The 16,191-nt window shown below is 39.4% G+C and overlaps 1 protein-coding gene across 4 annotated transcripts in view; it reads left to right on the top strand.

Annotated features, from left to right (window-relative positions):
- The window catches only part of ZBED1 (zinc finger BED-type containing 1), a 217,263-nt gene that overhangs the window by 28,067 nt on the left and 173,005 nt on the right, over positions 1 to 16,191 (top strand). For all 4 annotated transcript variants that reach the window (XM_077815330.1, XM_077815320.1, XM_077815309.1 and 1 more), the window contains one exon: positions 15,681 to 15,788. In XM_077815330.1, the coding sequence (XP_077671456.1) occupies positions 15,681 to 15,788 (108 nt within the window). Of the gene's footprint in view, positions 1 to 15,680; positions 15,789 to 16,191 lie in introns of those variants that run through there.

The following is a 16,191-nucleotide window of genomic DNA, read 5'->3' as shown; positions in this document are numbered from 1 at the left end:
TTCTCAATAAGAAGATTCTATTCTACTCTATTCTTTCCTGGTGACGGTGCTATTCTCTAGTCTGTCCCCTGTTCCCTCTGGCTGCAAGTTCTTTCCATTCCTATTCTCCCTTGTAATCCTGTATCAACCCATCCTGTATTCTCCTGGGGCTCATATTTGGTGTAGTCTCCATTGACTCGTCCCCTTTTCCTGTAGGACTAGCCGCTCTTCTCTTCTTCCTTGCATTTTCACCTTCAGTGACTACCTGCTGAGTCCCTTCTTCATTTTCCAACTCTGCAAACCTGTTCTTGAGGTCTATTTCTCCTTCACTAGCCCGACTTTTCCTCTGCCTGGTTCTCTTCGTCACATGCTTCCACTGACCACTTTCCTCACCCAGTCTCCCCTCAGAATTCCTCAGCCCTGCTTCCATCTGCAAGTCTGAGCTTTTCCCTTCAGATACCTCATGTGTTTGCTCCATAATCTGCTCAAACCCCTTTCTAAACTCAACCAGACTTTCCACCTGCATCTCCAAACCTCGGATCTTTTCCTCCATCAGCTCTATCAGACAGCATTTCATGCAGACAAAACTCTTACTGGGTACCCCCTCCAGAATCATGTACGTACCGCAGCTTCCACATCCTGTCATCTTCATTGTGTCTTCCACGACATGGGTCACTCCCACTGCTGCCTCTGTAGCTGTCATAGCCTTCCCACCTAAACCCTGTTAATCTGGGAAACACAAACCACACCAAAACACCACCAACCCACAGCAAAAACAAACCCCAAACAAGCACCACAAGACAAACTCCCCTGTTTACAGCTCTGTTTGCTGTGCCCCTGCCTGACTGGCTGGCTACCTTTATAGGACCCCTAGTCAAGGCAGCCCCGCCCCCTAATCAGGGCTCAGCTTCTCTCCCAGCACAAAGCCCCTACAAGCCTCTCCACATACAAATACAAAACCAAACACAAATACCTTCTCCTCCAACAGAGCTCCCACTCAGACTCCCACTCAGACTCTGCGGTTTACAGCTCTGTTTGCTGGCTCCTGTGCCGCTACACCTGTCTCCTCGTACTAGCATCACTTCCATCTTGCCTGGGTTTGGCTTTAGCCAGCTACTTTTCACCTAAACACTGATCTGACTTAAACGCTGGGACAGCTGTGAAGTGGTGCTCTGACATTTGAATCCCTCTTTCATGATTCCAAAGATGCCTCTTCATTCCTCCCAGGTCTTCTTGCTACTTTCCTTCTCCATTGCTCACACCACATCTCCCAGACCCAGACCCTTTCCTTATTCTCTTCTGCACACCTTCCTTCCACTCCCTCCCCAATATTTGATTTTTTTTTCACTATTTATTTAAAATTTGAGTCAAATTAACTGGCAGAACTCGAGATTCTTCAAAACTCTAAGCACTGTATAAGTTTCAAAACTTGTCCCTGATCGGAGACAGGGGGAGGGGAAAGTACAAAAGTGTACTTGTTTATAGATTCTAATAACTACTTCGGTAGCTTGGGGGTGCTCAAAGTTTGCACCCAAAATGGAAAATACATGTCTTGTGCCACTATATTAGTGCTCTAAAAATGCCTGTCTTCTTGTTGAGAGGTAATATGTTGAAGGGTGATAAAACAATGTCCAAGCTTTCCTACTGGATATCAAATAAAGTATAATTGAATTAAATATTCATTGCACATCACTTTGCAAATTATTAAAGTAGAGTTTGAATTGTAAGTGAATCTAAAAGTCTGGATTCTAAGGCACTACATCTTTGGGTGACATCTTTCAAATTATCAGGGAAAACTCACTGTGTGATACAAGGCATACATTTGAAATGCAGCCACATGACATTCATGGAAAAAGCAGAAGTTGTGTGTATTTTAATATAAATATTGTAGGCAAGAATGCAGTGCATCAGGTTTGCACATGCTCTCCTCTGAGAGGTGTTCTTGCATATCTAGACTGCATGGGAACTTGGTCATGAGTTTGATGTATTTTAAAAATTGGTCTTCAAGGACTGATTCTGGTCAAATAAAGATCACGCTACAAAAAAGGCTCAAAAGGAATCATTCCTTGAATGGAGAAGGGTATTGTAAAGATTGTGTTGCAGGAAGGATAGTTTCAAATTCAATTACCTACAACAGTGTAATTTGTTATGGGTTTGATCAAAAACATCTGGGCTGAAATCATTGCCTCTGGCTAGACAAAACTCCAGTAGATTTTTGAGGCCAGGAGTTCACCCCTTACATTCGTGTTCAGAAGTATGGAAGGGGTATTAGATTCCATTTGTCAAGAAAATGATGTATTCTTTAGAAAATTAATCAGGTCTTCAAACTTCGGAAAGATGTTCATTGGAGAGAGTTAGAATGAGGAATAAAGACAGGAATGGAGATTATGTCATATCCCTTGAGAGCATTGCTCTTAGTGCATTCTTTGGGTTTCATTTAGTAAACAGTTCAGTTTCTTCAGATAAGAATGACACATTCTAATTTAAGTATTAATAGGAGATAAATGTTATAATAGACTGATAGCCTCTTATGTCAAGACACATCTGAGGAGCTTTTAATCTGCATAGTAATTCTACATATTAAAAATCTTTTACAATTTTGATGAAAAATAATTACAGGGAATGCACAATAGTTGTTTTTATAAGCTAAACAATTCACGAAACCTAATGAATCCACATTAGACTAATGGCCTATAGAATTTCATCATAAAAATAAATGTTCATTTTATTAAAGTAATAAAAATGTCTAATTTTTAAAGCCTCCAAAAAACACTTGCACCACAACCTTGTGCGGGAAGAACATACTTCATTGAAAACGAAATGCATGCCCTCAAATGGCCAAGGAAGGTAGAAGAAAAGTGGAAGGGGTATTGGATTCCAGGATTGCTTCAAGAAGTCCTAAAAGAAATGTTCTAAGAGACCAAGACTTCTCACATTAGAGGACTATCAACACCACCTCAAGTGAAGGAAACAGAAGAAGAAATTGATATCTATTTTTAGAAAATATTTTTCGTAGTCATCTTATAACTTAGACGAATATTTTGTTTTGGTGAGCTACATGAAACTTAAAATCACTTTTACTCATCAGAGCTTTTGTGCCACGTTCCAGCTTGGTGAAATTTTACAGGAGAATTTCAACTAGTAGTTAAAGCACTGACAGCCATGAGAGAATAGCAAGTGCAAGTTCCATGACTAATTCTAATTCTTAATTGTCCTTGTTTTGCATTTTCACTAGTCAGAGTGTGAGCACATTTTACATGAATCCACTTAAATGCCCCCAAAATACACTAAAATATGAAATATCCAGTTTTTCTATCATTATGTCAAAAGGTACGACGGCAAATAATCACTGCATAAAGTTAGCAAGATGCAAGTTGGTCCTTCAGTAATTCTCTCCACCAGTCACATACAAACACAAAAAAGTACTTAGGCAAAGCAGAGGTGTTCAGTTTTGAACAGAAACTGTTATAGGAACTAGCAGACGTTCTATTCATTTTATTGATATTTTTCCAAATGCAAAAGAAAAAGGAAGCTTTCCAAAGCTAAATCTCAAATTAGCCTGCTGAAACTTTCTTCTTGCTGAAGGATGAAAGATGTAGTGACTGTGATATGGGTGGGTTTAAACTTGGAGAAACGGTATGTGATTGGAAATGAACAAATTTATTTTATTTTCTAAAATGTATTGACTATGAGAGGGATTCTTAAACCTTTTTTTTTGTGCAGTTATGAATGACTAAGCATTATTATGATTATTCTGTTCTTTTTCTTTCACCTCACATTGTCTGCTTATCTGGGGTTCATTTTGGTATCTGAGCACCTCACAAATGTTAATGAATTTATCCTCACAACACCCCTGTAAGGTATCAGAGTATAATTATTTCTGTTTTAAAGATGGGGATATAGGGCGCACACATTCAATAACTTCTGAAGGTTCCATAAGAATTCTGTATTGAATTCTTGGCTCTGCTACAGATCTCATCATCCCAGTCCAATGTCTAACTCACATGACCGTCCCTTCCTTTCTTGCACACTGCTTGCTTGCACCTGAATCAAGGGTTCGGGTAGCCCATGTAGAGAGAGAAGGGAGAGGCTTACACTCCCTCACCCCACTATGGAGGTGGGTAGGCTAAGAGACACTTGAGCTCTAAATGAGATGAGCTGTTAAATAGAAGAGAATGTTATAAAGCACCATTTGAACATTTTACCAGACACCTTGCTGGAGAGCTAAATTTACTAGCAAGAGACAAATTTGAGGGATAGGGCAGTAAGGCTCAGGAGCAACACAGTTGAAAAGACTGCAGGGAAAGGGAACAAGGGGAAGTGAGGGAGGAGGTAATGGGATTCCAGTTTCATCTCTCTTCTGACCATCTGGTATCTAACTTATACCAGTGTTTTATATTGTGGCAAGTTTGGACTATTAGTTTTTTGATGCTTTTAATAACATAAAAAGCCTTTCTGGTGCTTAAAGATGTATTTGATGTCAAAATATCTCCCCCTCACTTTTGAATACTGATTGTTTCCTATGTTAAATTTCCAGTTATATAGCTCTTTCCAAGAATATTGAATCATTTTGCACCATTTATACTGATCCTAATTATTGGAGCTTTGTATATTTCAACATGCACTTCAGTTCAGAAGTGATTGCCCCAACCTTGTAAAGTGAAGTACTCCAACAACTTTCAATCACTTAAGGTTGGCTTCCTAATTTGTAACTTCGTAAAAATGAAAACAGTTTCACTCTTAACCTGCCTAAAGCAAACCTGGTTGTTTGAGTGATAACAGAATATTCTGCTTTTTGGAAGAAGCAGGGTTGAGGGTGACCTCTGGAGTGTGCTCTTGGGTCTGACTGGAGGATGAAAGTGCAATTTCCCTGTCTCTGGAAAGAGAGAGGATGCAATTTACACTGATGGAAAACAATCTCCCACCTTTCGGATCCGAATGGGATTTTAACCACGGCTTCCTAAATGAAAGGGGCTTTGCCAGGCTATTGCTTCCTCTGAATGGTTATAACACAACGAGGCGTATTTTGTGCAGGCACTCTTTGCACAAATAATAGAATAATAACCACAAATACAGAGAGACACCAATGAAATTCCGGGGAGACTATGATCTGTGAAAACAAAGGAGGGTAAAAAACAGGGGTGTGTTTTGTTTTGGTTTTTTTTAGGCTACAGGTATCCTGAGTTGGAGACAACTGATAAGCACAATTCCTTATATTAAGGAACTCAGTCTGTGGCATATTGCAAGTATCCAGATAAATCTATTACAGTAAATGGTGTTCTGAACTGAAGAAGTTGCAGCAAACGCTAGTTTTTACTTGTCTTTGTGTCCAGACTGGTTCTCAGTTGAATTAAATGGCAAAACTCACACTGAATTCAGGGGGAGTAGGAAGAATGTGGTTGTGCACGTAATTCATAGAAATACTGTAAGTAAAGGAGGGAAGCTCAACGTTCAAAGGCCCTGGTACAGTCGAAATCTATGAGAGTCTTTCAATTTACTTTATTGGGAGCTAGATTCAGCTTGAATAAAATGTTATCTATGACACGCATTTCTGGAACTGAAATTAGTAGGCTTGAATGGGAATGTTTGGTGTTTCTTTACATCATCCCACTTACCTCTTGTCATATCTGCACACCTTGATTTACGGATGAACTTTGTGAGATCAGTATTTTAACTGACTGTAATTTCAAGTGAGAGTATCAACTACAGCTGGACACAGTTTTTAAAAAAACCTGATCCATCATATATACATTCTTCAAATTACTCTCTCCCTCTGAGCCTCATTGAAACACTTTTACCCAGAACTTTAAAGGTACACATCCACTAACATTACACATCCTTCACTAACACTCTGCTGTTTATGTATGCATTTTGCTTGATGCTTACTTCTCATATGGATTGGTTGGTAATCTGTATCCCTCCATCCACGCTCAAAGTGAAAAATGATTGACTCATCATTGGAACCTTTTAAATTTTAATAGCAAATGAGCCAAAAAAGGAAAGGTGTCAAAACTTACAGGCAGTAAAACAGCTGAAAAGAGGATATTTTGTGGAATATCTAGAGTTTGTAATATGATATTTTACACTGTCTACAAATGTGGTAATAGAGCCATGGAAATTAGAGAAAATCTGTTAGCTTCTGATAGATCTTTAGTGCAGGATTATTTCCTAAAGTATAATTTATAGTGTTCTGTCCAGTTCAGTTTTGAATCACTGTAGTAATAACGCTAAAGTATAGGTTTCAGAGTAGCAGCCGTGTTAGTCTGTATCCGCAAAAAGAAAAGGAGGACTTGCGGCACCTTAGAGACTAACAAATTTATTTGAGCAAGTGAGCTGTAGCTCATGAAAGCTTATGTTCAAATAAATCTGTTAGTCTCTAAGGTGCCACAAGTCCTCCTTTTCTTTTTGCTAAATTATAGATAGCCGGCTGGCTGTATTCCTGGTTCTGTCATGGATTTCTACTGTGCAGCATTAGGCATGTCATTTAATCATGCTGTGCCTCAATTTCTACATCTGAAAAATGGCAATGATAGCATTTACCTCAGAAGTATTATGAGTCTTAACATTTGTAAAGTGCTATGAGATTTCTGAGAAAAAGAGCTAGGAAAGTGTTGTATTTTAGCTTAGTGCAGCTTACTGTGTGATCCCGGTATGTCTGCACTACATCTGGGAGCATGCTTCCTAGCTCAGGTAGACAGAGGCTTTAGCGCTGCTTGAGCTAGTGTTCTAAAAATAGTAATAGGGACATGCAGCACTGGCGGCAGTTCAAGCCTGTCTGACCTCCTGGGTCTGTATAATGACAGCTCGCCTGCCCCACCGCTCACATTGCTATTTGTAGTGTGTTAGCTCAAGCAGAGCTTGTGTGTGTCTGTCCGTCCAGGCTGGGAGGCACTTTCCCAGCTGCAGTGTAGACATACCCTTAGTCTTAATGGACCTCAGAGCAAGACAGCATTTCCTGATATTGATGATATATTTTATTTTATTTGTTGTTTGATTTGTAAAATGTGGCAATTGCTGGGTTTCTGGGCACGTCATTATGCAGAGATGATCCCATTACCCCATGTTATATCACCTGGGACCAAGCCTGCTCTTTAACTCCTGTTTTTACAATGGGAAAAATATAATTACATGAGGACATGACTTGCAGAGCAAAGAGAAGTTTTACATAAAATAATTTCACTTGATGTGTACAATATATACGTGGTTACACTTTATCAAAAGGACCTGGTTGGGGGAGACAGCATCAGTATGGTATGTTCAAGAGAAAACTAGAGGATATTTCTGCTTGAAAGATACACCTGTATAACATCACTAACCTCAGAGTTACTCCTGATTTACATCAGGGTAAGGTGGAAAAGAACCAGGCCCACAGAGTGCCAATATCGTAGGTAAACAAAAGGAGGAATGCAAAGTAAGCAGGGCAATGAATAAAAGGCAAATAGAGCCTGTATCTCTTTCTGTGTACTTGGGATTGTATTTCCTCATGTAAGAAAAGAAATGACTGTTAAATGGACTGTTCTGATAAATGCTTATGAAGGGAGCGGTTACTTCTTGGTGTTAGTATCAAATTTTCTTTCTTCACCTTTTCAGCAAATTTCTGAAAACCTTTAGCATATAAGGTGCTGATTTGCAATGTACGGTAGGTAGTTACCAGGCTTTCTTCACACTTTTAGCAACACCTCCTACTCCTTGTCCTTATTTCACTGGGCTGAGTGTTAGTTTTTTGTCAAGTGCTTTTCCTGTGGCAAGCTATGGCTGCAGATATCTCCAGGAATCCCTTTAGTACAGTGGTCTTCAGTTACTTTTCGGGAGCAAGATGGTGCAGTGGTGTTTGTGCTCTGCAAGCCTGTCACATCTGGAGGCATGGCTACAAATTCCTTCATTCTCTTACAGCTGTAAAGGAGTTAGTTGGCATTTGTCCACGTGACAGAAACATTACTGTTCAGCAAAATTTGCCACCTCTGGCATAACGCGGGAATAGTGCATAGTGATGTGCAAGCCTCCCTTCAACCTCCGTCCTTAACCGAGACACATCTCCACCAGCTTCTGCCACAGCCTCTTGGTAGCTACAAGGGAGAGGAAGAAAGAAGTTTCTGCTAGTCTCCCTAGCCCTCAGCCTACACTTTTTGCCTCTTCTGCCATAAAAATCTCCAGTGCCAACCTCTGCTGCTCACCGTTCTGCCCATGATTCACAACTTGCCCACAGGTTTCTAAATAGTGGGACCAAAGCCACCTCAAATCTTATGGACTATACTTTGTTGCTGCTTGGCAAAATGATGACAGGCAGAAGAGGCATAGGAACTGTCTGCAGACTCAGGCTGGAAGATTACATTTGGCATGTCCTCACAACCATGGGCTAGGAACTTTTCTTTCTTTTAATGAAAGTTTAAATTGTGTACAGGCTGAAGGTTTAAGCCCCCACGCTTGCCCACAAAGGGTGATTTGCACTTGCACTTTTTCTAAGCATTGGAATAATTATTTTTTCCCTTGGTTCTATTTACTAGCTTTCTACAAGGGATAAAAAACTATTGGGACCTTGTTATCACACAACCTAAATAGATGCCTGCCTTAGCTTCCTTTCTAAGAACTGTCATTTGGACAGAATTATCCAGTAGCCAGATGATTACAATCAGGAATAGCAGTGCAGATGAATTCTTTTTTGTAATATAGCATTTTAAAGTTGGTGAAGATGCTTTTAAGCTCTGCACTGTTAACTTACCCACGTAAATAAAAATGTAGGAAAAGTATCTGAGTGTTTAGGATGAGAAAAACTAGAGAATAATATTGTAGTTGACTGAGCTCACTATACTGTTTCCTTTACCCAACTTGAAAAACTTGATTGTGCTGTGCTGTGTCACATTGAATTATATTGTGTCTGGCAACAACACCCATTTATTCACCTTCCTTTCAACATGAGCGTTGCTATATGAAAACAACTCTGAACTTGATACCTGATGTTGTCAGACTAAATATTCACCTTTCTTTTCTGTCTCTACCAGTTACCTGCAGGCCCATTATTTGCATGTACATTATTCACTTAGCCAAATAAATAAATAAATAAAAACCCCACTGTTAGGGTCGATTATTTAAAGTATTAATCTTTAATGGTGTTAACATGATTTAATGGAACAGTGAACAATAAAGGAATTATACTTTAGTGTCTGTGGGTTTTGTAATAGTCCAATATATACCAGTCCAGAAAGAACTTGGATTAGGGGAAAAAAGCTTAATAAAGTGCTGTATTAGATACAGTTTGTGCTCCATGATAAACTTGTACGATTTTGCCTCAAAAAGTTGTAGTCTAAAGACAATGCAACTGCTGTGACCTTGCATCTTGAGTGTGACTGGCCTTTTAAGGGTTATTTCCTTAAATTTAAACAATACATTTTGGCAGTGCAAATAGTTACTTTAATGCCATTATTTTATTTTGATTAATTTTATTTTTACACAGAAAAGTTGAAAATTTGCCAATGATTAGTTATAAAGCTGCTAATGTCTGGTTTACTTCTATAGGTTTATAGTGATTGCACACATATTTTTAGCAGGACATCTGAAGGGACTCTAGAAAAATAACTTATGTTGCAAGAATATGGATCTCACTTTACATATTTCATAGCAAAAATTATGAGCCCGAGTGAGTCCTTCCAGAGAAAGATTAAAACCATTAGACAGTTCCAAACTGGTGTGATTGGCTTAAAGACTATGTGGAATAATGAACGTTTCTGAACCTGAAGGGGAATTACCAACAAGATATTTGGTCAGATTTTGATCTCATTACCACCAGTGTAAATCATTAGTGACTTAATTGAAGTTAATGGAGTTACTCAGGAGTTACATCTCTGCAAATGAGAGCAGAATCTGGCTCATCTCTTCAGGATCTGAGAGAGATTTGAAATGCTTAAAGTAAGATACAAACACTGTCGAGGAGGATTTCTCCTGTGTAGCAAAACAAACTGAGAAAGAGCAACACCTTCCCACAAGGGGTCTTCTCCAGCTTTGAGCAATACCTAGATCATGGTGTCATACACAATAAAAGAGTCTTCATGTGTTGGGAGACTAGGTTAAGCCGAGATCTATTCTGGAAACTAAGACCAGATCTTCACTGAAAAAATAGGTGTGCTATTAATACTGAGATTGCTTTCTCATTGTAAATCATAGTGGAGTCAAGGCACTGTATTTTTTACCTAGATGTAGTTAGTTAAGGCCTATGCTCTTTCATCTAAGGTTTGTGACACAAGTGGAGCAATTAGGTAATAATGCAATCTACAAAAGCCAGAACATTAGGCAGGCAGCTGCTACGCTAGCCAATGGGGGATACCAATGAGAGGAGCATGTGCTATGCCCCTCCTCTCTCTGAGATAAGCACCTAAGTCCAGACTGCAGGAAGGTACCCATCTCTGCTAGCCATCCATGAAAGGGAACCCATCTGTATGTCTACACTGCAATTAAAAACCCATGGGTGGACTGTGCCAGCTGATTCAGGCTCTCAGTCTCAGACTAAGGGGCTGTTTAATTGCAGTGTAGATGTTTTGGTCTCAGGTCTGCAGCCAAGCCTGAATGTCTACACCACAATTAAACAGCCCCTTAGTCTGAGCCCTGTGGGTTCAAGTCAGCTGGCAAGGGCCAGCCCCAGGTGCGTAACTGCAGTGTAGACTTATCCTCAGGCACCTATGGCCTTTCTTGCGGGAATGCTTTAGGTGTCTGCTGCACTCCACATAAAACAGCTGGAGGAGGAGATGATGGTGCCCACCTTATAATGTTTAGACCAGTAGTTAGAGTACTCTCCTGGGATGTGGAAGAGGTTCAGTTCCCCCCCGTGAGGGAGAAAGGTTTTGAACAGGGGTCTCCCAGCACTCAGGAGAGCTCTCTAACAACTGAGCTATGTGATGTTCTGATGTAGGGCTTCCTCTTTCTATTTTGTTCTAGGTGTTCCACTGTGGATAAATAATGAAAGAGTAATTGGAGCAGGGGGACAGTACCCACTATACCCTAACCATTAGGCTAGAGAATCATCCCCTGCCTCCTCAGGCTCAATGACTTTTTAAGACAGGACAGATAAGAGACATCATGGATTGCTTTGGGGCCTAGGTGGGAGACAGGTGTCCAGACACCTAGAGGGAGGCAGCAGTGAAGGTGCACATGCAGAAACATAGGTGTTGAGGGAACTTTTACCCTGAAAACTTAGGCACTGAGTGAGTTGAGGCACCTACAGGGTTTAGCAGGAGTTTTGTGGATAGCAGTGGAGCCTAAAACTGTGCCTTAAGTGCCTAAACCTGAGATTTAGGCACCTAAGTCTGGGGTTTAAGTATCTAAGTACCTTTGTGGATTGAGTGATGACTGGCCTGTCAACTTTATAAACCCAGTTCTGTGAGAGGGTTGGGTTTTTCCTTTCCCATTTCTCCAGCATTAAACACCACTCCATCAGCTTCTCTTCCTCATCATGCATCCAGCGTCTATCACTTTTCTGACTTTGCTCCTCCATTTTACTCTCTTCACAACCACCTCATTCTTCGTGACTTCCACTTCTACTAAAATGTAGCAAAGTCAGTGCAGTGAACAAAACTAATGATGTAGGTCATTGAAATAAGTGATGGGGATATGTATCTGAGATATACAAAAAAGTGGTAGGTTGAAAGGGGGGACATGGGGAGAAGGGGAAGGAAGCAGGAGGCATATTTAGAGTGAGAGGAGGTGGAAGATAATATACTTGGGGCTGATGGAAAGCAGTCCTATTTAAGGATTTTTTTTTTTTTTTGAGAATCACTACAGTTGAAACTGCAAATATCAGTACAGAGAATGAATGAAAATGGAATAAGCCTGAATATACTGAACAGACCGTTGTGGAATAAAAAGGAAATGAGAGAAAAAAAAAAACAGTCTGCATTTGTGTAGGCTTCCCTCATCACTCTTCATAGAAGTTGTCTTGGATTGCGATGTATTTACCTCTACTGTGGGCTATTTTCAATGTACATTCCTATTTAGTGAATTCTTATTTATCTAACTTTGTCAAATGTGCCCATTAAGTAGGCACATACACATGTTTGTGCCCTGTAAGTACATTTCTCTTTACACATGCATATAATTGTAGCACTGTCTACAAATGGATCATCTTGCCCCCATCATCAATAAAATCCTAATGCTTCTTATCCCAACTCATACCCAACCCCTGGGGAAAATCCTAAGAAATAGAGCTTATTTAGGCTAAGGAATATTAGCTTAGAAAGAGTTAGTTATTGTTTCTTTGTGAAAGTTTTGAAATGTTGGAACTAAAAGATTTCCAAAATTCTTCAACTGAAATTAATTTTAAGGAACTTAGGCCCTGATCCAGCAAAGTGCTTAAACACATGCTTAACTTTAGGTATGTGAATGGCTCCACTAAAGTCACTGGTGTGAAATTGGAACAATACACTGGAGAATCAGGCCTCTTGATTCTGTGCTGAAAGCTGCTTTGTGGCAGGATCTTTTTGTTGCTCGTGCATTTGCTGTATTCTTCCTGCTTGTCAAAGTCCCATAAGCACTGGGCTCCTTCTTGTTCCCTTGATCCATTATGTTGTAGTCCACCTCCAAATTGTTGTCCTCAGCTATTTCATCTATTGTTTCAGAGTGGCACTTGTCAATGCTGTGTCATGTTACAAAGAAATCATTCATCTTTGGCTTTGGCCACCTTCCTCCTTTCATTTGCACCTTCAGTGATCATACTGCCTTCTACTATATGCACCTGTACATTGAATGAGACAGAGTTTACCATAGCATTTTGATAGAGTCCAAAATGCCACGCAAGTTACAAGCCCACATAGTGTGATAAGGCTGATATTTAATACACCGTTATTGTTATTCCTTTTTAGCAACTCTAACGATTCTGCTAAGTCAAACTGTATTTTCACTGGATGGCTGAAAGGAACACATCTGGCTAAGAGATTATTTCTTTGCCAAATTACAAATTTCTGCCTTGTCTTGTTTAGGCACAAGAGCTGTTCATAGAAAAGTTGCAATTTCTTATTTCATTCTAGAAAAATATCTTTTTTTTTAATTCACTCTCTTATTTTCAAAAACTGCAGAGGCATTTTTGCGCAACATTTATTTTCAAGTGTCCTCATGGAGAGAGCAGATCTGGAAAATATCAGCCAAAAAGGTAAAAGCTTAGCAAAGTAATAAACACCTGAAAAAGGCTTTTGGAATAGAAAATTTAGTAGACTACTCAGTGCTCACTCCAGCTGTAATTTCAACCTTAACTCTTAGACCTGATTGTGTGCCCCTTATTTACATGAGTGGACAGTTACTCAGATAGTCCCAAATTGATGTGTCAATAGAAGAGGCTTTAGAGCAAACTGGTAAACTAAACAGAAATAAGTCACCAGGCCTAGATGGTATTTGCCCAAGAATTCCAAAGGAACTCAAATATAAAATTGCAGAACTATCAACTGTACTGCATAACCTGTCGCTGAAATCAGCCTCTGTAGCAGATGACTGGAAGATAGCTAAAGGGGATCCTGGCAATTACAGGGCAGTGAGTCTAACTTCAGTACCAGGTAAATTGGTAGAAACGATAGTAAAGAACAGAATTATCAGACACACAGATAAACACGGTGTGTTGAGGAAGAGTCAACCTGGCTTATGTAAAGGGAAATCATGCCTCACAGTCTGTTAGAATTCTTTGAGAGAGTCAACAAGCATGTGGATAAGGGGGATCCAGTCAATAAAGTCTACTTGGATTTTCAGAAAGACTTTGACAAGGTCTCTTACCAAAGGCTATTAAGGAAACTAAGTAACCCTGAGATAAGAGGGAAGGTCCTCTTATGGATCAGTAATTGGTTGAAAGATAGGAAACAAGGGTAAGAATGAATGGTCAGTTTTCACAATGGAGAGGTGAACAATGGGGTCCCCCAAGGTTCTGTACTGGGACCTCTGCTGTTCGACATATTCATTAATGATCTGGAAACAGTGAAAAGTGAGGTGGCAAAGTTTGCAGACAATAAAAATTATTGAAGATATGTAAGTCCAAAGCAGCCTGTGAAAAGTTACAGAGGGATATCACAAAATTGGCTGACTGGGCAACAATATGACAGATGAAATACAGCATTGAGAGGTGCAAATGAATGCACATTGGAAAAAATAATCCCAGCTATAGATGTACAATGATGGGTTCTAAATGAGCTTTAAACACCGAAGAAAGAGATCTTGGCATTACCATGGATAGTTCTCTGAAAAATTCTGCTGAATGCGCAGCAGTGATCAAAAATGCTAACAGTATATTGGGATCTATTAGGAAAATGATAGAAAATAAGACAGAAAACATGACGACACTATATAAATCCATGGTGCGCCCACACCTTGAATATTGTGTCCGCTTCTGGTTGCCCCATCTCAAAAAGGATATAATGGAAGTGGAAAAGGTTCAGAGAAGGGTAACAAAGACAATTACGGATGGATTATGGAAAAGTTTCCATATAGGAAGAGACTAAAAAAATTAGTGCTGTTCATCTTAGAAAAGAGATGACTAAGGGGGTGGATGACATTATAGAGATCTATAAAATCATTAATGGTGTAGAAAAAATTACTAGAGAAGCATTATTTACCCTTTCAAACAACACAAAAACCAGAGGTCACCTGATGAAATGAATAAGCAGCAGGTTTAATACAAACAACAGGAATTACTTTTGTCACACAACTAACCTGGGGAACTCATTGTTATGGGATGCTGTGATGGTCAGAAGTATAACTGGGTTTATGAAATAACTGGATACATTAATGGAGGATAGGTCCATCAATGGGTATTAGCCAAGATGGTCAGGGACATAACCCCATGCTTGGAATGACCCTAACCCTCTGACTGTCAGAAGCCAAGAGTAGAAGACAGCAGTGGATCACTCCATAATTGTCTTGTTGTGTACACTCCCCCTGAAGCTCTAGTATGGGCCACAGTTGGGAGACAGGACGCTGAGCAAGATGGACCAAGGTCTGACCAAGTATAGCTGTTCTTATGTATTTACATGAGTAAGAGTTGCACAGTTCTGCTCATAATGAACAAAATATTGACTAAAACTGATAAACCCTCACATTTTCTCAGGGTCATATGTTTTTATATGTTTTTAATATTTTTATATTCTATAGACAGGGCTGCAAAAATTTTGGGAAGTGGACATCAGGAATTTTGTTTTGACAGTTTTTCTTGTTCAGCTTATTTGTGATTTTGCTCCATATTATTGGGGAAGCAAATGCAGAGCCCCTTCCCAAAGGGTCTGAAGGATATCATGCTGCTTACTGAAAAATTCTTATATTATCCCTGTATGCATGTTTTACTGAATAAACAGCCTGTAAATTGACTTGTAACAGCTGTCATGCTGTCTTTAGACAATAGAAATAGTTAAGCCGAAATTCTTAAAGGACAGATTGTTGCAGGACAACAACAATAACAACAGAATGCATGCAAATAGAAATTACTACATTTTTCTAATTGGACATCTATCATTTGTGTGTCATCAACCACAGTCTTTTGTGAACTATTAATACTAGAAAATTATACTGTGGATGATAAAGGTAAGTGTTACGTTCCGTTTATTGCCCACCAGATTTGTTGTCGCATTTTTTATTGGCCAAAGTTGAGTGATCCATTAAATGTATGTATATATTTATAATATGTACCTTATAGCCTTATCTGTATTGCTATCGTGAATTAATGATTTTTTTTTCTCTTCATGTAGTTTTCCCTACACAAAATGGAAATGTTGCCATAGTGACTGGAGGTGCTAAAGGAATTGGTTATCATACTGTGAAGCATTTGGCAAGACTTGGCATGCACGTTATAATAGGTACTGTCATTATTTTGTCAATACAAATGTATATTGTGCCTGAGGGACCAAAATCTTAAAGAAATATCGCTCCATCAGTATAACTAAACATATGCCTGGTTGTTATGGAGCCAAATCCTGCCAAGCCTTATGTTATTTAAAATGTTTATTACGGCAGTGCCTTGGGCCAACCAAGAGTGGGGCCCCATGGTGGTAGGTCCTGTACAAACACAGAGTGGTAGATGGTCCCTGTTCCAAAGAGCTTACACAGATCTCTTTTGTAGGAGTTCTAATGCTTAGCCCCTCTGGATATTTCATGCAAAAAGCAGTCAGTATGAACACATATATATAAACACACACTTGAGCACGGTAATTTGAAATGCACTGTACAGTGGGCACGCTTTAAAATGTCCTTTTTACTGAT

Source organism: Eretmochelys imbricata, chromosome 1, assembly GCF_965152235.1.
Source record: "Eretmochelys imbricata isolate rEreImb1 chromosome 1, rEreImb1.hap1, whole genome shotgun sequence".
In the NCBI taxonomy this organism is placed as follows: Eukaryota; Metazoa; Chordata; order Testudines; family Cheloniidae; genus Eretmochelys; species Eretmochelys imbricata.
Note: the sequence above shows the minus strand (reverse complement) of the source record. Positions and strands in the feature narration are given on the sequence as shown.